At 45.5% G+C, this 24100-nt stretch overlaps 1 protein-coding gene across 3 annotated transcripts in view; it reads left to right on the forward strand.

Moving 5' to 3' along the window:
- rbm17 (RNA binding motif protein 17) overlaps positions 1–24100 on the forward strand; it is a 52183-nt gene that overhangs the window by 24421 nt on the left and 3662 nt on the right. For all 3 annotated transcript variants that reach the window (XM_070897111.1, XM_070897109.1, XM_070897110.1), the window contains exons 9-11: positions 3908–3993; positions 10639–10737; positions 23963–24035. In XM_070897111.1, the coding sequence (XP_070753212.1) occupies positions 3908–3993; positions 10639–10737; positions 23963–24035 (258 nt within the window). The remainder of the gene's footprint in view (positions 1–3907; positions 3994–10638; positions 10738–23962; positions 24036–24100) is intronic.

The raw sequence follows: 24100 nt of genomic DNA on the forward strand, positions 1-24100 counted from the left end.
GTATCAAAGGGATATTGTAACTGTTTGTTTTTATCACTTTAAAAAAAAAAAGTCGCTTTTACAGATTAAAGTAAAATTTGTGAAATGTTTTTCTGTTTTTCATAGAATCATAGAAATAGATGCTGGGAGGATGTTTCCCCTGGCTGGAGAGTCTAGAACTAGGGGTCACAGTCTCAGGATAAGGGATCGTCCATTTTTAACTGAGAGGAGGAGAAATTTCTTCACTCAAAGGATTGTAAATCTTTGGAATTCTCTACCCCAAAGAGCTGCGGATGCTCAGTTCTTGAGTATATTTAAGACACAGATCGATAGATTTTTGAATAGTAAGGGAACCAAGGGTTATGGGGTTAGGGCAAGAAGATGGAGTTGAGGTAGAAGATCAGCCATGATATTGAATGGCAGAGCAGGCTCGAAGGGCTAAATGGCCTACTCCTGCTCCTATTTCTTAAGTTCTTACAGCACAGAAGGAGGTCATTTGGCCCATCGTATCTGTGCCGGCCGAAAAAGAGCTATCCAGCCTAATCTCACTTTCCAACTCTTGGTCCGTAGCCCTGCAGGTTTCAGCACTTCAAGTGCATATCCAAGTACTTTTTAAATGCGATGAGGGTTTCTGCCTCTACCACCCTTTCAGGCAGTGAGTTCCAGACCCCCACAACCCTCTGGGTGAAAAAAGTTCTCCTCAACTGTACTCTAATCCTTCTAATAATTATTTTAAATCTATAAGAACATAAGAACATAAGAATTAGGAACAGGAGTAGGCCATCTCGCCCCTCGAGCCTGCTCTGCCATTTAACAAGATCATGGCTGATCTGGCCGTGGACTCAGCTCCACTTACCCGCCCTCTCCCCGTAACCCTTAATTCCCTTATTGGTTAAAAATCTATCTATCTGTGACTTGAATACATTCAATGAGCTAGCCTCAACTGCTTCCTTGGGCAGAGAATTCCACAGATTCACAACCCTCTGGGAGAAGAAATTCCTTCTCAACTCGGTTTTAAATTGGCTCCCCCGTATTTTGAGGCTGTGCCCCCTAGTTCTAGTCTCCCCTACCAGTGGAAACAACCTCTCTGCCTCTATCTTGTCTATCCCTTTCATGATTTTAAATGTTTCTATAAGATCACCCCTCATCCTTCTGAACTCCCAACGAGTAAAGACCTAGTCTACTCAATCTATCATCATAAGGTAACCCCCTCATCTCCGGAATCAGCCTAGTGAATCATCTCTGTACCCCCTCCAAAGCTAGTATATCCTTCCTGAAGTAAGGTGACCAAAACTGCACGCAGTACTCCAGGTGCGGCCTTACCAATACCCTATACAGATGTCCCCTGGTTTTTAGTGTATTCTGTCTTTTAAACTTTTTTCCTTTCACTTTTAATTTGCATCATTCTAATCATCCAGTTCTGTCTGATGATAAATTAAGATTCTAGCCATGAGCTTATTGAGGCTGCTGTTGTCAGTTAGAGTTTACAGAGCCTTATTTTGATGTGATGAACACATAACTTAAAATATGAGGATATCAGCTTGGTATAAAGGGTAAAATCACTTGGGGAGAAAGGAGACGAAAAGACCCTGAATAATTTGCCTCCCATCTGTAAATGCCGTGAATTTGGTTCATTCAAAATAAAATCAACCATTTTTAGTGTTTTATTTGCCTCTTGTCAGCTGTCAGCTGTGGCTCAGTGGGTTAAAGTCCCACTCCAGGGACTTGAGCGCAAAAATCTAGGCTGACACTCCAGTGCATTGCACTGTCGGAGGTGCCGTCTTTCGGATGAGACGTTAAACTAAGGCCCCGTCTGCTCTCTCAAGTGGATGTAAAAGATCCCATGGCACTATTTCGAAGAAGATCAGGGGAGTGTCCTGGCGCCAATATCTATCCCTCAGTCATAACAAAGACAGATTATCTGGTTGTTATCACATTGCTGTGTGTGGAAGCTTGCTGTGTGCAAATTGGCTGCTGTGTTTCCCACAGTGCAACAGTGACTACACTCCAAAAGTATGTCATTGGCTGTAAAGCGTTTTGAGACGTCCAGTGGTCATGAAAGGCGCTATATAAATGCAAGACTTCTTTCTTCTGAACAGTTTAACTGAGGAACTCCTGCCAATAGAGTTTCCAAAATACTGAGGTGAATGAAATGGCTGCTGTCTGATTTCTGTCACCCACTGCAAGGGTTTTGACTTTAAATTAGCCCCCTTTTTATGGCCATGTTAAAATCATTGACGTGGGGAAAAAGTTGAAACCATTTGGTGTGTGCTTTTCAAAAAAAAATGTCTTTTTATCCTCTTCTGTATATCGCCCAACATTATACATTCGGGTCATCGACCTGAAAGGTTAACGCTGTTTCCCTCTCCACTGATGTTACCTGACCCGCTGAGATTTCCAGCATTTTCTGTTTTTATTTCAGATTCTAGCCTCCGCAGTATTTTGCTTTTTTATTAAAGATTTGTTTCTCTTTCTGCCTCTCCCTGTTTGGGCCCTTTTACAACACCCCCTGCTCATTCAACTGCGATAAATGCTCCCAAGCAATTCAGCACCCGAGTAGCCCAGGATTTTTTTTTTTTAATTCGGTCACGGGACGTTGGCGTCGCTGGCAAAGCCAGCATTTATTGCCCATCTCTAATTGCCCTTGAGAAAATGGTGCTGAGCCGCCTTGAACCGCTGCAGTCCGCGTGGTGAAGGCACTCACCCAGGTTGACTTGCCTTCTGAGTCTCCTCTCTTCGGGAATCACTTGGCCATGCCTCAGCAGCTTGCGTGGCTCCTGGCTGAGATTAGAGTTTTCGGCTTGAACCCATGTTCTCTTACTCTGGTCCAGTGCATAAAACATTCGAATTAGGAGCAGGAGTCGGCCATTCGGCCCCTCGAGCCTGCTCCGCCATTCATTAAGATCATGGCTGATCTTCGACCTCAACTCCACTTTCCTGCCCGATCCCCATATCCCTTGATTACCTTGATATCAAAACAATTATTGATCTCTCTCTTGAATATACTCAAAGACCGAGCCTCCACTGCCCTCTGGGGTAGAGAATTCCAAAGATTCACCACCCTCTGAGCAAAGAAGTTTCTCCCCAACACAGTCCTAAATGGCCGACCCCTTGTTTTGAGACTCCTGGTTCTGGACTCCCTAGCCAGAGGAAACATCCTGCGACAGTGAGTTGCACATTATCACCACTCTCTGGGTAAAGAAATGACTATCTTATATTGGTGACCTCTAGTTTTGCTCTTCCCCACAAGTGGAAACTATCTATTCTATCAAAACCATGCATAATTTTAAAGACCTCTATTAGGTCACCCCTCAGCCTTCTCTTTTCAAGACAAAAGAGACCCAGCCTGTTCATCCGTTCCTGATAGGTGTACCCTCGCGTTTCTGGTATCATCCTTGTAAATATTCTCTGCGCTCTCTCCAGTGCCTCTATATCCTTTTTAATATGGCGACCAGAACTGTACGCAGTACTCTTAAGGGTGGTTTAACCAAGATTCGATACAGGTTTAGTTGTGACTTCACTACTTTTCAATTCTATATCTCTAAAAATAAACATAGCAAGATCCCACAAACAGCAATGTGATAATCAGATAATCCTGCTCATTCTTATTGGATTTATTAGTGACTATCTTCTATTTATGGCTCTGCACTGACTCTCTCTCTTCCCCCACCCCCGAGTGGTCTCTCCCCATCCCTGACTTAGGGCCATTCCTCCCCCCGTTTTAAGGCCCTCTCTTCCTCTCTCTTTCCCCCCCACTTTCTCCTTCTCTCTCTTCCCCCCCCCCCCCCCCGATTTAGAGCTGTCTCTATTCTCGAAAGTATGCAAGGTGCCTGTGGGATGATTTTCGCAACTTAGCTTCATAGATTAAAGTGTCTTTTGGTAAAATGACGGTATGTGAATTCATATGGAATCTTTGCTTTACTAACAGTGGAAATGCCTGCAGCTGCCAAGAAATCAGAAGCAAATCCACTGACGGAGATCCTGAAAAATCCCACAAAAGTGGTCTTATTGCGGGTAAGGAATGAAAGTGATAACTTGTTTGCATTTTGAAATTAAATTTCGATTCAGAAATTAAGTCCGTGAAAAACGACGCAAACATTTTTTGTCACCGATTTCTACCCATTTCTAACAAAAAGTTAGTATGCTGGTACAGCAAGTAATCAGAAAGGCAAATGGAATGTTGGCCTTTATTGCAAGGGGGATAGAGTATAAAAGCAGAGAAGTCCTGCTACAACTGTACAGGGTATTGGTGAGGCCACACCTAGAGTACTGTGTATAGTTTTGATCTACATATTTAAGGAAGGATATACTTGCATTGGAGGCTGTTCAGAGAAGGTTCACTAGGTTGATTCCAGAGCTGAGGGGGTTGACTTATGAAAATAGGTTGAGTAGGTTAGGCTTGTACACGCTGGAATTCAGAAGAATGAGAGGCGATCTTATCAAAGCATATAAGATAATGAGGGAGCTCGACAAGGTGGATGCAGAGTGGATATTTCCACTCATAGGGGGATGGGAACCTATGCAGGAAGACAGAGGGAAGTAAAATGGGGGCAGAAGCAAAAGATAGAAAGAAGAAAAGTAAAAGTGGAGGGCAGAGAAACCCAAAAATCAAAAAGGGCCACATTACAGCAAAATTCTAAAGGGGCAAAGTGTGTTAAAAAGACAAGCCTGAAGGCTCTGTGCCTCAATGCGAGGAGTATTTGTAATAAGTTGGACGAATTAACTGCGCAGGCAGCTATTAACGAATATGATATAATTGGGATTACGGGGACATGGTTCCAGGGTGACCAAGACTGGGAACTCAACATCCAGGGGTAGTCAACATTCAGGAAGGATAGACAGAAAGGAAAAGGAGGTGGGGTAGCGTTGCTGGTTAAAGAGGAAATAAATGCAATAGTAAGGAAGGACATTAGCTTGGATGATGTGGAATCTGTATGGGTAGAGCTGCGGAATACCAAAGGGCAGAAAACGTTAGTGGGAGTTGTGTACAGACCACCAAACAGTAGTAGTGAGGTTGGGGACAGCATTAAACAAGAAATTCGGGATGCGTGCAATAAAGGTCCAGCAGTTATCATGGGCGACTTTAATCAACATATAGATTGGGCAAATCAAACTGGTAACAATACGGTGGAGGAGGATTTCCTGGAGTGTATTAGGGATGGTTTTCTAGACCAATATGTCGAGGAACCAACTAGAGGGCTGGCCATCCTAGACTGGGTGATGTGTAATGAGAAAGGACTAATTAGCAATCTTATTGTGCGAGGCCCCTTCGGGTAGAAGTCTTTATGAAGATGGAGAATGACACAGCTAATTCAGAGACTATGGTCCTGAACTTAAGGAAAGGTAACTTCGATGGTATGAGATGTGAATTGGCTAGAATAGATTGACGAATGATACTTAAAGGGTTGACGGTGGATAGGCAATGGCAAGCATTTAAAGATCATTTCAATTGTACATCCCTGTCTGGAGTAAAAATAAAATGGGGAAAGTGGCTCAACCGTGGCTAACAAAGGAAATTAGGTATAGTGTTAAATCCAAGGAAGAGGCATATAAATTGGCCAGAAAAAGCAGCAAACCTGAGGACTGGGAAAAATTTTTAATTCAGCAGAGGAGGACAAAGGGTTTAATTAGGAGGGGGAAAATAGAGTATGAGAGGAAGCTTGCTGGGAACATAAAAACTGACTGCAAAAGCTTCTATAGATATGTGAAGAGAAAAAGATTAGTGAAGATAAACGTAGGTCCCTTGCAGTCAGAATCAGGTGAATTTATAATGGGGAACAAAGAAATGGCAGACCAATTGAACAAATACTTTGGTTCTGTCTTCACGAAAGAAGACACAAATAACGTTCCGGAAATACGAGGGGACAGAGGGTCGAGTGAGAAGGAGGAACTGAAGGAAACCCTTATTAGTCAGGAAATTGTGTTAGGGAAATTGATGGGATTGAAGGCCGATAAATCTTCAGGGCCTGATAGTCTGCATCCCAGAGTACTTAAGGAAGTGGCTCGAGAAATAGTGGATGCATTGGTGATCATTTTCCAACAGTCTAGCGACTCTGGATCAGTTCCTATGGACTGGAGGGTAGCTAATGTAACACCACTTTTTAAAAAAAGGAGGCAGAGAGAAACCGGGGAATTGTAGACCGGTTAGCCTGACATCGGTAGTGGGGAAAATGTTAGAATCAATTATTAAAGATGAAATAGCCTAGCGCATTGGAAAGCAGTGACAGGATCGGTCCAAGTCAGCATGGATTTATGAAATCCATGCTTGACACGTCTTCTAGAATTTTTTGAGGATGTAACTAGTAGAGTGGACAAGGGAGAACCAGTGGATGTGGTGTATTTGGACTTTCAAAAGGCTTTTGTCAAGGTCCCTCACAAGAGATTAGTGTGCAAAATTAAAGCACATGATATTGGCGATAATGTATTGACATGGATAGAGAACTGGTTGGCAGACAGGAAGCCGAGTCAGGATAAACGGATCATTTTCAGAATGGCAGGCAGTGACTAGTGGGATGCCGCAGGGTTCAGTGCTGGGACCCCAGCTATTTACAATGTACATCAATGATTTAGATAAAGGAATTGAGTGTAATATCTCCAAGTTTGCTGATGACACTAAGCCGGGTGGCGGTGTGAGCTGTGAGGAGGATGCTAAGAGGCTGCAGGGTGACTTGGACAGGTTAGGTAAGTGGGCAAATGCATGGCAGATGCAGTATAATGTGGATAAATGTGAGGTTATCCACTTTGGTGGTAAAAACAGAGAGACAGAATATTATCTGAATGGCGGCAGATTAGGAAAAGGGGAGGTGCAACGAGACCTGGGTGTCATGGTACATCAGTCACTGAAAGTCGGCATGCAGGTACAGCAGGCGGTGAAGAAGGCAAATGTTATGTTGGCCTTCATAGCTAGGGGATTTGAGTATAGGAGCAGGGAGGTCTTACTGCAGTTGTACAGGGTCTTGGTGAGGCCTCACCTGGAATATTGTGTTCAGTTTTGGTCTCCTAATCTGAGGAAGGACGTTCTTGCTATTGAGGGAGTGCAGCGAAGGTTCACCAGACTGGTTCCCGGGATGGCAGGACTAACATATGAGGAGAGACTGGATCAACTGGGCCTGTATTCACTGGAGTTTAGAAGAATGAGAGGGGATCTCATAGAAACATATAAAATTCTGACGGGATTGGGCAGGTTAGAGGCAGGAAGAATGTTCCCGATGTTGGGGAAGTCCAGCACCGGGGGTCACAGTCTAAGGATAAGGGGTAAGCCATTTAGTACTGCATTGAGGAGAAACTTCTTCACTCAGAGAGTTGTTAACCTGTGGAATTCTCGACCGCAGAATGTTGTTGAGGCCAGTTCGTTAAGTATATTCAAGAGGGAGTTAGATATGGCCCTTACAGCTAAAGGGATCAAGGGGTATGGAGAGAAAGGAGGAAAGGGGTACTGAGGTGAATGATCAGCCACGATCTTATTGAATGGTGGTGCAGGCTCGAAGGGCCGAATAGCCTACTCCTGCACCGATTTTCTATGTTTCTAAACTAAAACTAGGTGACATAGTCTCAGAATAAGGGGCCGCCCATTTAGAACTGAGAGGAGGAGAAATTTATTCTCTCAGAGGGTTGTAAATCTGTGGAATTCTCGGCCCCAGAGAGCTGTGGAGGCTGGGTAATTGAATATATTTAAGGCGGAGATAGACAGATTTTTGAGTGATAAGTGAGTAAAGGGTTATGGGGAGCGGGCAGGGAAGTGGAGCTGAGTCCATGATCAGATCAGCCATGATCTTATTGAATAACGGAGCAGAATCGAGGGGCCAATTGGCCGACTCCTGCACCTATTTCTTATGTTCTTATATTACTGCTGTACATCAGCTTTCAGGTATTCTACGCATCATTCACGTGAAATGGGTTTATCAGTTGCCATAAAGACCATTAAGTGAGTCACACTGCTGTTCAAATCCCCCATTGCATCCTTTACCCTGTCGGCCTGAGCTGGGGTACCTGCTGCTGTTCCAGGTTGAAGATATCCTGTGTGAAAGTGTGATTTGTACATCGGATATTAGGAAAACCACTGTTGTATAATCTCTGATTACTAGTTATATTCGAAATTAATTTCTGGGGAAAGTAATCGAGTTACTCATTAACTTTTGGAACAGAGAGAGTCACTCCTTATGTTTTAAATAGAACACTTAGATTTTTCTATGTAATGTATTGGATGGTGGCCTTTGCCAACCACAAAATACGCAGACGATGTTCAATGCAATAGTTTGTACGTCACAGAGATATTACTGATAAATATTTATCTCCAACTTCCTTATATTCTTTTTTCTAACCTGCTCCAACAAAAGATAGCATAGAAGGGAATGGTGGTGCAGTGGTTATGTTACTGGGCTAGTAATCCCGAGACCTGGACTAATGATCCGGAGACACGAGCTCAAATCCCACCACGGCAACTCAGTTAATTCAATAAATCGGGAATAAAAAGCTAGTATCAGTAACAGTGACCATGACACTATAGCGGATTATCGTAAAAACCCGTCTGGTTCACTAGTGTCCTTTAGGGAAGGAAATCTGCCGCCCTTACCCGGTCTGGCCTATATGTGACTCCAGACCCACAGCAAAGTGGTTGACTATTAACTGCCCTCTGAAATGGCCCAGCGAGACACTCGGGTCCACCAGACCACTCACCTTCACCACACGGACTGCAGCGGTTCAAGAAGGCAGCTCACCACCACTTTCTCAAGGGAAGTTAGAGATGGGCAATAAATGCCGGCCTTGCCAGCAACGCCCACATCCCGTGAATGAACAAAAGAAAACAAATGTTTATTGATATTACTGAACTACTGGGTGTCCATTAATTTTTATTATTTGTTGAATTATTCTCCTTGAGTCACATGACCTGCTGCTAATGGGTGTTTAGACATATGAATGGAAACATTATAGTTCAAGATCTTGGCAAATAGAAATACATAACGCAAACTTGCTGGTAATTGGGAACCCTCAGTTTTGTAAAACCTGTGGGAAAGGTGCAAGGATTCGATTCGAGCAGCGGGACAGTGAAGGCTTTTGGTATCCAAGAACGTATTTAAATTTCTGCCATTGAAAGTAAATTTTTGTGGAGCGAACAGTATTTGCATATGTTACAAAGAAAAGCACATTCTGAAAAATACTATCACAGTTGATCCTTCCATTGCTTCGCCCCTCCCTATCTCTGTGGCAGTGTGAGCTGCGAGGAGGATGCTACGAGGCTGCAGAGCGACTTGGATAGGTTAGGTGAGTGGGCAAATGCATGGCAGATGAATTATAATGTGGATAAATGTGAGGTTATCCACTTTGGTGGTAAAAACAGAGAGACAGACTATTATCTGATGGTGACAGATTAGGAAAAGGGGAGGTGCAACGAGACCTGGGTGTCATGGTACATCAGTCATTGAAGGTTGGCATGCAGGTACAGCAGGCGGTTAAGAAAGCAAATGGCATGTTGGCCTTCATAGCAAGGGGATTTGAGTACAGGGGCAGGGAGGTGTTGCTACAGTTGTACAGGGCCTTGGTGAGGCCACACCTGGAGTATTGTGTACAGTTTTGGTCTCCTAACCTGAGGAAGGACATTCTTGCTATTGAGGGAGTGCAACGAAGGTTCACCAGACTGATTCCCGGGATGGCGGGACTGACCTATCAAGAAAGACTGGATCAACTGGGCTTGTATTCACTGGAGTTCAGAAGAATGAGAGGGGACCTCATAGAAACGTTTAAAATTCTGACGGGGTTAGACAGGTTAGATGCAGGAAGAATGTTCCCAATGTTGGGGAAGTCCAGAACCAGGGGTCACAGTCTAAGGATAAGGGGTAGGCCATTTAGGACCGAGATGAGGAGGAATTTCTTCACCCAGAGAGTGGTGAACCTGTGGAATTCTCTACCACAGAAAGTTGTTGAGGCCAATTCACTAAATATATTCAAAAAGGAGTTAGATGAAGTCCTTACTACTAGGGGAATCAAGGGGTATGGTGAGAAAGCAGGAATGGGGTACTGAAGTTGCATGTTCAGCCATGAACTCATTGAATGGCGGTGCAGGCTAGAAGGTCCGAATGGCCTACTCCTGCACCTATTTTCTATGTTTCTATGTAATCTCCTCCAGCCCCACAAACCCCCCGAGATGTCTGCACTCCTCTAATTCTGCCCTCCTGAGCATCCCTGATTATAATCGCTCAACCATCGGTGGGCCGTACCTTCTGTTGCCTGGGCCCCAAGCTCTGGAACTCCCTCCCTAAACCTCTCCGCCTCGCTATCTCTATTTCCTTCTTAAAACCTACCTGTTTGACCAAACTTTTGGTCACCTGCGCTAATGTATCCTTTGGTGGCTTGGTGTCATATTTTGTTTGATATTGTTCCTGTGAAGCGCCTTGGGATGTTTTACCAAGTTAAAGGCGCGATATAAATACAAGTTGACATTGTGTTTGATCAATTATACTTAATTGGTTTGATATAATGATCCAATTAAGAGACATTTGTTGCAGTATTTTTTTTTTTTTAAATTGAATTTAGAAACCACTTAAAATAGTATTGTAGTAAGACGTATGGCTTATCAGTCCAGCTTGATCCTGCTGTCATTTGTATTGTTGTCCAGCCACCATTTTATATTCATTCGTCAGCATTTGGTTGTTTTATTCTTAGAACATGGTAGGGGCTGGAGAAGTCGATGATGACCTGGAAGGTGAAACCAAGGAAGAGTGTGAAAAGTATGGCAAGGTGACCAAATGTGTCATATTCGAGGTAGGAATTTTGCTGAAGTGTGAATCATAGAATCGTACAGCACAGAAGGAGGCCATTCGGCCCATCGAGTCTGCGCCGGCTCTTTCGAAGAGCATTCCAGTCAGTCCCCCTCCCCCGCTCTTTCCCCATATCCCGGCAATTTTTACTCCTTCAAGTATTTATCATAAGAACATAAGAAATAGGAGCAGGAGTAGGCCGCACAGCTCCTCGAGCCTGCTCCGCCATTCAATAAGATCATGGCTGATCTGATCATGGACTCAGCTGCAATTCCCTGCCCGCTCCCCATAACCCTTTACTCCCTTATCGCTCAATAATCGGTCTATCTCCGCCCTGAATATATTCAATGACCCAGCCTCCACAGCTCTCTGGGGCGGAGAATTCCACAGATTTACAACCCTCTGAGAGAAGAAATTCCTGCTCATCTCAGTTTTAAATGGGCGGCCCTTTATCCAATTCCCTTTTGAAGGCTACTGTTGAATCTGCCTCCACCACCCCATCAGGCAGTACCTGATAGTTCCTGGGATACCACCGAGGTGAGCTTAAACACCCGCGAATCTCGTGGTGCAACTGCAGATATAACCATGCAGTGAAATCACGGCTCGGGCTTCTGTGTGATAGATGCAGTACTCTGGCATGGAATAGGCTATCCCTCTTCAAGTCAGCATGGCTTTGCCAGTGAACTGACTGCTTTAAATTATGAAACAGGAGGACAATACAAATCCTATGTGACATACCTGTCAAGGAATTCAGTCTTGTCTCCAGTTGGAGTTTAAAAATGATAGCAATTTCTATATTAACAGGGCTCGTCAGTCTGGGAGGAAATGTTTCTTTCTACAGTGGAAGTGACTCTGTAACTGGTGTGATGCTGTACTTATTAATGGTGTAAGCATTTTAATGGTGTGTTACTCCAACAGCATGCATGAGACCATTTTGCTGGACTTTGTTGGGTCCTGGTGGGCCTCTAAAGGAAAAAAAAAAGTTCAATTAATATTTCACAAAGACAGTTTTAAAGCAACTGCGCAAAAGAGAAGTGTTAATATTTCTCAGTCCTTTTTGTTCATGCCTCGTACTTGTACCACTCATTAGCCTTCGTAACTGACTGCATTTCAAAGTAATTTATATTGGGTGCAGCACTTTGGGACATTTCTGAAAGGATTGAGAATTGTGTAATACGACATTTAAGCAGGCCATTTGGCCCAACCATTCTGTTGGTGTCTGTCCTCCACATTAGCAGTAGTTCGCATCCCATGTGTCAACCTCTGTTCTAACAAAAACAGCTCCAATTTTTCAAGCCTTCGTATTTATATTTCCTCAAACCAAGTAGCATCCCAGTGAATCTGCGCTGTACCCTTTCTGTTGCTTTAACGTGCTTCCTATTGTGTGGAGGCTAAAGCGGCAAGCAGTACTACAACTGTGGTCTTACTGTAGTTTTATATAGTTTCACTATTACGTCTTAACTTTTATAGTGTATGGGGCCAAAATTGCCCCTTTGCGCCGGCTGGCCCTAACCATGCGCTAATGAGTTAGTGTGTGGACACGACGTCCACATCACCCCGAGCGGATTTGCGCCCCCCCCCCCCCCCCAGGGCTCCGCGCGGCGAAATGTGGTTTGCGCTGTGCACGGCAATTCGTCATTGCCGTGCGCACTGGCCCCTTTTTCGCCCCGCGCTGACGCTGACGGCTTCTCGGTGCAATAACCTGTCAGTGGCATCGCCCCGGCTGCCCTTAAAGGGGAGGTGTTAGAACGGCGGCCACCATCTTTGTTCCACCTTGCAGACGACACACCCTCTCGGGTGTCAGGCCGCCGGTGGGCACCACTAAAGAGGCTGCAGAGCTTCTACGGCCCTCCCCTTGAAAAGCAGGGGAGGGGCGTTGTGAGCGGTCAGCGTGACGTAGAAACATAGAAAATAGGTGCAGGAGTAGGCCATTCGGCCCGTCAAGCCTGCACCACCATTCAATAAGATCATGGCTGGTCATTCACCTCAGTATCCCTTTCCTGTTTTCTCTCCATACCACTTGATCCCTTTAGCCGTAAGGGCCAGATCTAACTCCCTCTTGCATATACCCAATGAACTGGCAACTCTCTGCGGTAGAGAATTCCACAGGTTAACAACTCTCTGAGTGAAGAAGTTTCTCCTCATCTCGGTCCTAAATGGTTTACCCCTCATCCTTAGACTGTGTCCCCTGGTTCTGGACTTCCCCAATGTCGAGAACATTCCTCCTACATCTAACCTGTCCAGTCCCGTCAGAATTTTATGTTTCTATGAGATCCCCTCTCATCCTTCTAAATTCCAGTGAATACAGGCCCAGTCGATCCAGTCTCTCCTCATATGTCAGTACTGCTATCCCGGGGATCAGTCTGGTGAACCTTTGCTGCACTCCCTCAATAGCAAGAACATCCTTCCTCAGATTAGGAAATCAAAACTGAACACAATATTCCAGGTGAGGCCTCACCAAGACCCTGTACTACTGCAGTAAGACCTCCATGCTCCTATACTTAAATCCTCTAGCTATGAAGGCCAACATATCATTTGCCTTCTTCACCGTCTGCTGTACCTGCATGCCAACTTTCAATGACTGATGTACCATGACACTCAGGTCTCGTTGCACCTCCCCTTTTCCTAATCTGCCGCCATTCAGATAATATTCTGCCTTCGTGTTTTTGCCACCAAAGTGGATAACCTCACATTTATCCACATCATACTGCATCTGCCATGTATTTGCCCACTCACCTAGCCTGTACAAGTCACCCAGCAGCCTCTTAGCGTCCTCCTCACAGCTCACATCACCACCTAGCTTAATGTCATCTGCAAACTTGGAGATATTACGTTCAATTCCTTCATCTAAATCATTAATGTATATTGTAAATAGCTGGGGTCCCAGCACTGAGCCCTGCGGCATCCCACTAGTCACTACCTGCCATTCTGAAAAGGACCCGTTTATCCCGACTCTCTGCTTCCTGTCTGCCAACCAGTTCTCTATTCACGTCAGTACATTACCCCAAATACCATGTGCTTTAATTTTGCACACCATTCTCTTGTGTGGGACCTTGACAAAAGCCTTTTGAAAGTCCAAATACACCACATCCACTGGTTCTCCCTTGTCCACTCTACCAGTTACATCCTCAAAAAATTCTAGAAGATTTGTCAAGCAGGATTTCCCTTTCATAAATCCATGCTGACTTGGACCGATCCTGTCACTGCTTTCCAAATGTGCTGCTATTTCATCTTTAATAATTGATTCCAACATTTTCCCCATTACTGATGTCAGGCTAACCGGTCTATAATTACCCGTTTTCTCTCTCCCTCCTTTTTTAAAAAGTGGTGTTGCATTAGCTACCCTCCAGTCCATAGGAACTGATCCAGAGTCGATATACTGTTGGAAAATGATCACCAATGCAACCACTATTTCTAGGGCCACTTTCTTAAGTACTCTGGGATGCAGACTATCAGGCCCCGGGGATTTATTGGCCTTCAATCCCATCAATTTCCTTAACACAATTTCCTGCCTAATAAGGATATCCTTCAGTTCCTCCTTCTCACTAGACTCTCGGTCCCCTAGTATTTCTGGAAGGTTATTTGTGTCTTCCTTCGTGAAAACAGAACCAACGTATTTGTTTAACTGGTTCGTTGTTTCTTTGTTCCCCATTATAAATTCACCTGAATTTGACTGCAAGGGACCTATGTTTGTCTTCACTAATCTTTTTCTCTTCACATATCTATAGAAGCTTTTGCAGTCAGTTCTTATGTTCCCAGCAAGCTTCCTCTCGTACTCTATTTTACCCCTCCTAATTAAACCCTTTATCCTCCTCTGCTGAATTCTAAATTTCTCCCAGTCCTCAGGTTTGCTGCTTTTTCTGGCCAATTTATATGTCTCTTCCTTGAATTTAACACTGTCCTTAATTTCCCTGGTTAGCCATGGTTGAGCCACCTTCCCCATTTTATTTTTACTCCAGACAGGGATGTACAATTGTTAAAGTTCATCCATGTGATCTTTAAATGTTTGCCATTGTCTATCCACCATCAACCCTTTAAGTATCATTTGCCAGTCTATTCTAGCCAATTCACGTCTCATACTATCGAAGTTACCTTTCCTTAAGTTCAGGACCCTAATATCTGAATTCACTGTGTCACTCTCCATCTTAATAAATAATTCTACCATATTATGGTCACTCTTCCCCAAGAGGCCTCGCACAACAAGATTGCTAATTAGTCGTTTTCACATCCTGCAAACACCGCGTGGCGCTCGGTTAGTGCAAGTTCTATTTTTATTCTTCCAAGATCTCAAAACCTGTGCTTCCCGCGCCGGCGATTAAAGAAACCATCATTTAAATTTCTTTTATGTTTTTGACCAATATAAATACAAGTTGTTAAACATAGAAACTAGGTGCAGGAGTAGGCCATTCGGCCCTTCTAGCCTGCACCGCCATTCAATGAGTTCATGGCTGAACATGCAACTTCAGTTCCCCATTCCTGCTTTCTCGCCATACCCCTTGATCCCCCTAGTAGTAAGGACTACATCTAACTCCCTTTTGAATATATTTAGTGAATTGGCCTCAACAACTTTCTGTGGTAGAGAATTCCACAGGTTCACCACTCTCTGGGTGAAGAAGTTTCTCCTCATCTCGGTTCTAAATGGCTTACCCCTTATCCTTAGACTGTGACCCCTGGTTCTGGACTTCCCCAACATTGGGAACATTCCTCCTGCATCTAACCTGTCTAAACCTGTCAGAATTTTAAACGTTTCTATGAGGTCCCCTCTCATTCTTCTGAACTCCAGTGAATACAAGCCCAGTTGATCCAGTCTTTCTTGATAGGTCAGCCCCACCATCCCGGGAATCAGTCTGGTGAACCTTCGCTGCACTCCCTCTGTTGCTGTTGTTCTATGTACCACCTCACATTCTGATAAAGTGCAACATTCCCACCGACACCTGGGAGTCCCTGGCCAAAGACCGCCCTAAGTGGAGGAAGTGCATCCGGGAGGGCGCTGAGCACCTCGAGTCTCATCACCAAGGGCATGTAGAAATCGAGCGCAGGCAGCGGAAAGAACGTGCGGCAAACCAGTCCCACCCACCCTTTCCCTCAACGACTATCTGTCCCAGCTGTGACAGGGACTGTGGCTCTCGTATTGGACTGTTCAGGCACCTAAGGACTCATTCTAAGAGTGGAAGCAAGTCTGCCTGTGATGATGTTGATGATCTCACATTTACTAACATTGAATTTCATTTGCCACTTTTATGCCCATTCCTACCATCTTAACCAGGATTCCCTTGCAGCTTCTTTTGCACCTTCATATTATTTACTGTACCTCCTATTTTAGTATTGTCCTATTTCGCGCCCTCCTGCCCTGTATCCAACTCAGTGATGAACACAGTGAATCAAAGTGGTCCCAGCATAGAACCCTGTGGCTCCCCACTTCCAAACACTCTTGAGAAGCTGCCCTTAACGCCTACCCTCTGTTCCCCCTCTTCTATTTGGTTGTTAATCTAATTTGTTACCCTGCTCCGAATTCTGCACTCCTTAATTTCCTATGAGGGTCGATTGGACCTATACTCTGGAGTTTACATAAGAAATCGGAGCAGGAGTAGGCCATATGGCCCTTCGAGCCTGCTCCGCCATTTAATACGATCATGGACTCAGGTCCACTTCCCTGCCCGCTCCCCATAACCCCTTATTCCCTTATCGGTTAAGAAACTGTCTATCTCTGTCTTGAATTTATTCAATGTCCCAGCTTCCACAGCTCTCTGAGGCAGCGAATTCCACAGATTTACAGCCCTCTGAGAGAAGAAATTCCTCCTCATCTCAGTTTTAAATGGGCGGTCCCTTATTCTAAGATTATGCCCCCGAGTTCTAGTCTCCCCCATCAGTGGAAACATCCTCTCTGCATCCACCTTGTCAAGCCCCCTCATAATCTTACACATTTCGATAAGATCACCTCTCATTCTTCTGAGTTCCAATGAGTAGAGGCCCAACCTACTCAACTTTTTAGAAGAATGAGAGGTGATTTCATTGAAACATGTAATATTCTGAGGGGGATTGACAGGGTAGATGCAGGCAGGATGTTTCCCTGGGCTGGAGAGTCTAGAACCAGGGGTCACAGTCTCAGGATAAGAAGTCGGCCATTTAAGACTGAGATGAGGAGGAAGTTCTTCACTCAGAGGGTGGTGAATCTTTGTAATTCTCTGCCCCAGAGGGCTGTGGATGCTGAATCATTGAGTATATTTAAGGCCGAGATCGATAGATTTTTGAACTCGAGGGTAATCAAGGGATATGGGGATCGGGTGGGGAAGTGGAGTTGAGGTCGAAGATCAGCCATGATCTTATTGAATGGCGGAGCAGGCTCGAGGGGCCGAATGGCCTACTCCTGCTCCTAATTCTATGTTCTTATGTTAATAGCCTCCTGTCTGGTACCTTGTCAAAGGCTTTCTGAAAGATCATATACACCATATAAGTCCATATAAGGCACTTTGTACATTGTTTTCTTCATTCCGTACATATATACATCATAAGAACATAAGAAATAGGAGCAGGAGTCGGCCATATGGCCCCTCGAGCCTGCTCTGCCATTCATTACGATCATGGCTGATCTGATCATGGACTCAACTCCACTTCCCTGCCCGCTCCCCATAACCTCTTATTCCCTTATCGTTTAAGAAACTGTCTATTTCTGTCTTAAATTTATTTGATGTCCCAGCTTCCACAGCTCTCTGAGGCAGCGAATTCCACAGATTTACAACCCTCTGAGAGAAGAAATTTCTCCTCATCTCTGTTTTAAATGGGCGGCCCCTTATTCTAAGATCATGCCCTCTCGTTCTAGTCTCCCCCATCAGTGGAAACATCCTCTCTGCATCTACCTTGTCAAACCCCCTCAGAATCCTGATAGTTGTGACTTTCTCTCTAAATTGTACCTTTGTGTGTGGATAGAACGTGAGTTGAATGGTGTCCGGAGGGCAGTAACATGAGGGGGCCAAAATTCAGGTGCGCAAGAAAGCTGGCACACCTGTGATTTTTAGAGTGGGAGCTCAGATGCAGTTGGAAGAGCCATTTTCAGGACTTTTGACATTTTTTCAAAGTCCCACAGGAAATGGATCATAATGGGGGCAGACCTTAAACTGAAAGCCAGGCTGACTGGCTGAAAATAGGTCGGACGGGACCTCCGTCACTGTCGATCAGCGGTGGAGTCGTGGTGATGTCACAGCTTGTGTGCCTCACCACGCTCTCTCCCCTCCGTTAAAGGGGAGAGATTCAATCATTTTTTTAGCTTTGGCCACTAGGCCACCAAGGGAGGTTGTCGGCCAAGAGTGGGTGCCCGTTGGCAGCCCGGCCGAACCCGGGGGGCAGTATTTTACCGGCAAGTCGGCCAGCAAAAATCTTTCCATTGTGGCAGTGGGCCCTCCTCTTTAAGAGCCGCCGCGCTGCCGGGCCCCACACATTCTTCACAGGGTGCACAGACAGAAAACCCTGTCGGGGGGCACCACGCGGCGGGGGATCGACGGATGGAGCTGAAAATGGGAAGGTTAAGTATTTTTGTTAAATTTGGTGGTGCAACCCCTGCTGACTCGCTTTCCGCGGTCATCAGAATCGGGTGGGATCGGGCCTAGGCCGAAAAATCCCCGACCTGAATTTAGGTCGGGTTGGCCAGTTGACCCCAAAGCGGCGGCCATTCGATTTAAAAAAAATGTCCGACGCAAACGGGCATTAACGGGTCTCTTTGAGCCCCTGAACTTCGGCCCCGGGGTATTTTAAATCTGGTATATTGGTTCTGGTGGTATAAATACGTGCATGGTTTCTATGCCGTTTGAGCAGCTGAAATCAGTAAGTTGCCCCTACAGGATTTTCAGCTGATTTTTAAATAAACTGCATTAAGGTGGAATCTATAACAACAACAACTTGTAATTATATAGCGCCTTTAACGTAGTAAAATGTCCCATGGCACTTCACAGGACTTTTATAAGACAAATAATTTGACCGAGCCGCATCGGGAGAAATTAGGGCAGGTGACCCTGAGCTTGGTCAAAGAGAGAGGTTTTTAAGGAGCGTCTTAAAGGAGGCAAGAGAGGTGGAGAGGTTTAACAGATCTTGCAGTAATTTCTACAGTTTTCCTTTTCTTGATATTGTCTTGCTGTTGGCCAGGCTGAGATTAGGAACTCGCCATTTGGTTTAAAAAAGCTTGTGTCCTCTCGGTCCATGGAGCACTGTGTTCGCGCATCATCACCCGTTGGCTGAAAATCATTTGAAAGTTTATTTTCTTCAAAACTGTCAGTGTGCAGAATGACAGAGTTACAGGTTGTTGCTCAGCTTTTGGATGAGATGTTGAACCGAGGCCCCATCTGCCCTCTCGGGTGGACGGAAAAGGTCCCATGGTCACTATTCGATGAAGAGTAGGGGAGTTCACTTAGCGTCCTGGCCAATGTTTATCCCTCAAGCAACACCTAAAACACATGATCTGGTCATTTATTTCATTGTTTGTGGGAGCTTGCTGTGTGCCTACATTACAACAGTGACCACACTTCAAATGGTACTCAGTTGGCTTCCAATGCTTTGAGATGGCCTGAGTTTGTGAAAAGATCTGTATAAATGCAGGACTGTAACACAGCAGAGTTACAGCTTGCTTCTCAGCCACTGTGTAGAATGACAGCTATTCTGTTTTTTATTGAAGAATTAAAAACATTCTATGTCGTTTTGGATTGGTTGTGGATTTGCAGACGTTAAACCGAGGCCCCGTCTGCCCTCTCAAGTGGACGTAAAAGATCCCACGGCACTATTTCAAAGATGTTTAACCTTTCAATGGATGGAGAAAACCTTCCTTTTGTGGCCTTGATGAAATGCATTTGTTTGTAGTGTGTGTCCCTCAAATGCCAGGCGGATAGTGGTGTTCTCGGCTTTTCCTACTGCGACATGAGCCGAAACGCAGAGATAAACTAGATATTCCAGTATCGAGACTCCCAAAGCAAGCACTCTACTCAGAACTCCTACACAGCAAGCGAGCCGCAGGTGGGCAGAGGAAATGTTTCAAGGACACCCTCAAAGCCTCCCTGATAAAGTGCAACATCCCTACTGGCCCAGACCGGCCTAAGTGGAGGAAGTGCATCCGGGAGGGCGCTGAGCACCTCGAGTCTTGTCGCCGAGAGCATGCAGAAAACAAGCGCAGGCAGCGGAAGGAGCGTACGGCAAACCAGTCCCACCCACCCCTTCCCTCAACCACTTTCTGTCCCACCTGTGACGGAGACTGTAATTCCTGTACTGGACTGTTCAGTCACCTGAGAACTCACTTTTGGAGTGGAAGCAAGTCTTCCTCGATTTCGAGGGACTGCCTATGATGATGATATATGGGAGAATTATTAATGGATGGTTTGCGAGGTGTAACATTTTAACGGGTCTGAATTTGCGATAAGAGGCTTCTCGCGAGCGGGTGCCTCTGAACGACCAAAGAAATCGACGCACCTACCTGATGGTCCTGGATCCAGGGAGACTCACGCTCCCAGGGATGCAGGTGGTTCGTAAGCCCCCCTGGGATCACATGGGCCGGCCCAACCAATGGAAGAAGGGGAACCCCCATTCATGCTTATAGGGATTCCGTACATAAGCACGAATGGGGATCACATAAAAAACACATTTACATACCAAATAAATTTTAAAAAATTACATATTTAAAATTAATCAGAATTAAACCGTTAAAACAAAAATTTTAGTTTTTGAAAAATAAATGAAAATGTTTTAAAGGGGCTAAAAATAACCATTACTTATTTTACAGGTGTTTAAATGTTGAAATAATTGGAAAAAAATATTTAAACTCTTACGTTGGTATAATAGTTGTAGAGCTGTTGCATTGTGAGTGGCTTAGCCAGTCACGTGATGTTCATAAGACTCAATAAAACCCCAGTCAGTTGGGTCTCGGTCATCCACGATGCAGTTGTGAGCCTGGTGGATGAACTGGTAATGTGTAGTGTGATTATTAAACCTTTGTTAATAAACCAACTCGTTCTTAAAAAAAAAAAGCAGGTCTTACACCCCAACTCTCCGCCCGCGGAGGCCCTTTTCCCGGGGATGGCTAAGATCTGTCAAGAAGATTCTTGGCCGATCGCAAGTTCTGGGTTTTCGCGCTTCGCGGGCGAAAACCCTGAACTTGCTTGGCCCCTACGGGCACAGTCACACCCATCGGGGCCGCATAACACAGGCCAATGTCTTTATCCGGGCACAACGCGAGTTAGAAAATCGGTTTTTACATTTTGTTTTGGATGGAAGTAGATGACCTTTTAAAATGCATTGCAATGCTGAACTCCTGGGAGGTTGTCAGTTCTCTGATTTCAAGTTTCATTCTTACTGTAAACACTTACAGGACTTTGCTGCTAGTCAATTCCTGCTTTAGTTTTCTTGACGAGGTTTATTCTGACGAAGCCAGTTTATCCCCAAACTGCTTCTTTCCAGGAACAGCGTCCATTTATAGCTGTTGCAATGCAGCTGTCGATTTCAGCTGACCTGTCTCGATCTCGGCGGACGGGTCAGCCAAAGGTTATTTAGCCTGAGCCAGGAACCTCTCCCCTGCCCCTCCCAGGAGAGTGATGTTCAGCTGGAAGACCTATCTTCAACCTCCACATGCTCCCTTAACTTGGTACACGTTGCAACAGACGAGAGCTATCATTGTGGTTATTGCGCAGTTCTTGCACATTGGACATTCCTTATTTGTACTTTGACACCTGTTTGAATTCTTGATTTTCTCCTCTTCGTGAAATCAGTGACTGCTGCTGGCGTGTAGTTCCGCAGACACTAACAGCCCCATAACCAATGCTCCCTGAAATTTCTTTTCTTCGGCGCGAGGGTCCTTTAACGGCATTCAAATTTCCGCGCATGCACAGTTTTTCCATTGGGCAAGCAGCCTGCACGGGACCTCCAGAGCGCTGTGCGGCCACGCAGCTTAACAGGAACATTGCCCCATATCGCCACCGATATTAAATGCCTGTAGATTATTTAGCCTTGGGTGAAGGGGGAGGCCATTAGCAGAGGACAATCCTGTTCTTGTCCACTGTCACCAACACGCACTTTTTAGTGGGAGTGACTTTTTAATAAATTTGTTGCTGGGATGTCGACATCGCTGGCAAGGCCGGCATTTATTGCCCATCCCTAATTGCCCCTTGAGAAGGTGGTGGTGAGCCGCCTTCTTGAACCGCTGCAGTCCGTGTGGTGAAGGTGCTCCCACAGTGCTGTTAGGGAGGGAGTTCCAGGATTGTGACCCAGCGACGATGAAGGAACTGCCGATATATTTCCAAGTCAGGATGGTGTGTACTGGGAGGGGAACGTGGAGGTGGTGGTGTTCCCATGCGCCTGCTGCCCTTGTCCTTCTAGGTGGTAGAGGTCGTGGGTTTGGGAGGTGCTGCCGAAGAAGCCTTGGCGAGTTGCTGCAGTGCATCTTGTAGATGGTGCACACTGCAGCCACGGTGCGCCGGTGGTGGAGGGAGTGAGTGTTGAAGGTGGTGGATGGGGTGCTGATCAAGCGGCTGCTTTGTCCTGGATGGTGTCGAGCTTCTTGAGTGTTGTTAGAGCTGCACTCATCCAGGCAAGTGGAGAGTGTTCCATCACACTCCTGACTTGTGCCTTGTAGATGGTGCAAAGGCTTCAGGAGTGCGAGACTGTTTGTTTGTTTTTCTTTCATCTCTTTCCTAGCCCAGGGACAGAGACTAATTATCGATCCCCCACCGCTGCTTTGATCCGGCTCAACTAACTCCGCACAGTTTGAGGATTGATCTTGGGGTCGTCCTGGTGTATGTGTGTGTGTGGTTTAGTACCGAACGACGTCATGTACTTGCCCACCAAGCTGCATTCCTTTTTAGCAGACTCTCCGAGAGAAGGGTCCCGCAGTTCGTCTGAGACATAAAAGCTAAGGACTGAAGTGACATTCACGGGGTACTGGCAGCAATGTTCCCTCTAAATATTTTTCCCCCTGCGCAATCCCTTTAAATTTGCTGCGCGTATCTCTCCCAGCGGCAGGAGCTGGTGAACGCCTGCACGGGACCGTGTGATTGGCGTGCACCTTAGGGGGGATCATTGAATGCCGGCGCTGTGTCTGTGCGGTGGTTTGGGGGGCAGGTTAGACTCGAGGCAGGGGGCACAGTTCTCCCATGCATCCCAGGTGAATTGGAGCCTACGGTTCCTTGGACAATTCCAGGTAAGTGTGGCTTTGCTGGCATTTGTGGGTGCGAGGATAATGGTGGTTGGGCGCAGTACTTGCGTGCTGAAACATTAGCTGCTTGCCTTCTCTCCATTGGTCCTCCTCTGTCAAAATTGCAGGATTCTTATTGGTGAAAAAAAAACCTTTGTTGATACTCCAAACAAGCGATGCCGAATATGGCAAGTGCAGAACCAATGGTTCAAGGTGCTACCTTGAGGGATAGGGTGAATAAAATGCAAAGATACAACTTTTAAACCTGCAGATCTTTGGACCGTTAAATTTTCCACCTCCTCTTAAAAGCTGCCTGTGTGTCTGTTCCGCCTGGGCATCAGAATCAACAGAACGAATGTAAATGGGCTGAAATATAGCGACGTTCTAATGACGTGATCCCATCTGTTTCTGTTGGAAGCTTGTGGCCCTGGTTTCAGTGGCTGCTGGAAGTATATGCCAGATTCAAAATATGCAGAGATCTGGTGTCATTGATCTATGTTTACTTTCTGACTCCCATATGTCCTATAGGTCCTCCCAAAGACAATCCAAAGTTTAGTTATTAAGTGTTAGCTGTGGCTCAGTGGGCAGCGCTCTCACCTCTTGAGTCAGAAGGTTGTGGGTTCAAGTCCCACTCCAGGGACTTGAGCACAAAAAAATCTAGGCTGACACTCCAGTGCAGTGCCAAGGGAGTGCTGCACTGTCGGAGGTGCCGTCTTTCAGATGAGACGTTAAACCGAGGCCCTGTCTGCTCTCTCAGGTGGATGTAAACGATCCCATGGCACTATTTTGAAGCAGGGGAGTTATCCCCGGTGTCCTGGGGCCAATATTTATCCCTCAATCAACATAACTAAAACAGATTATCTGGTCATTATCACATTGCTGTTTGTGGGAGCTTGCTGTGTGCAAATTGGCTGTCGTGTTTCCCACATTACAACAGTGACTATACTTCAGAAAGTTCTTCATTGGCTGTAAAGCGCATTGGAACGTCCGGTGGTGGTGTAAGGCGTTACATAAATGCAAATCTTTCTTTTCTTTTTCACACAATTAATGCTGATGTTTAATTTTTCAGATTCCTGGGGCACCTGATGATGAGGCAGTCAGGATATTTCTGGAATTTGAGCGGGTGGAGTCTGCAATCAAAGGTAACCGCACTTTGATCATTCCTTTTGAATGAGAACGTAACGGCGTTCCCCTGAACTTTCCCAGT

The sequence above is a fragment of the Pristiophorus japonicus genome, chromosome 13 (assembly GCF_044704955.1).
Source record: "Pristiophorus japonicus isolate sPriJap1 chromosome 13, sPriJap1.hap1, whole genome shotgun sequence".
NCBI classification, from domain to species: Eukaryota; Metazoa; Chordata; class Chondrichthyes; family Pristiophoridae; genus Pristiophorus; species Pristiophorus japonicus.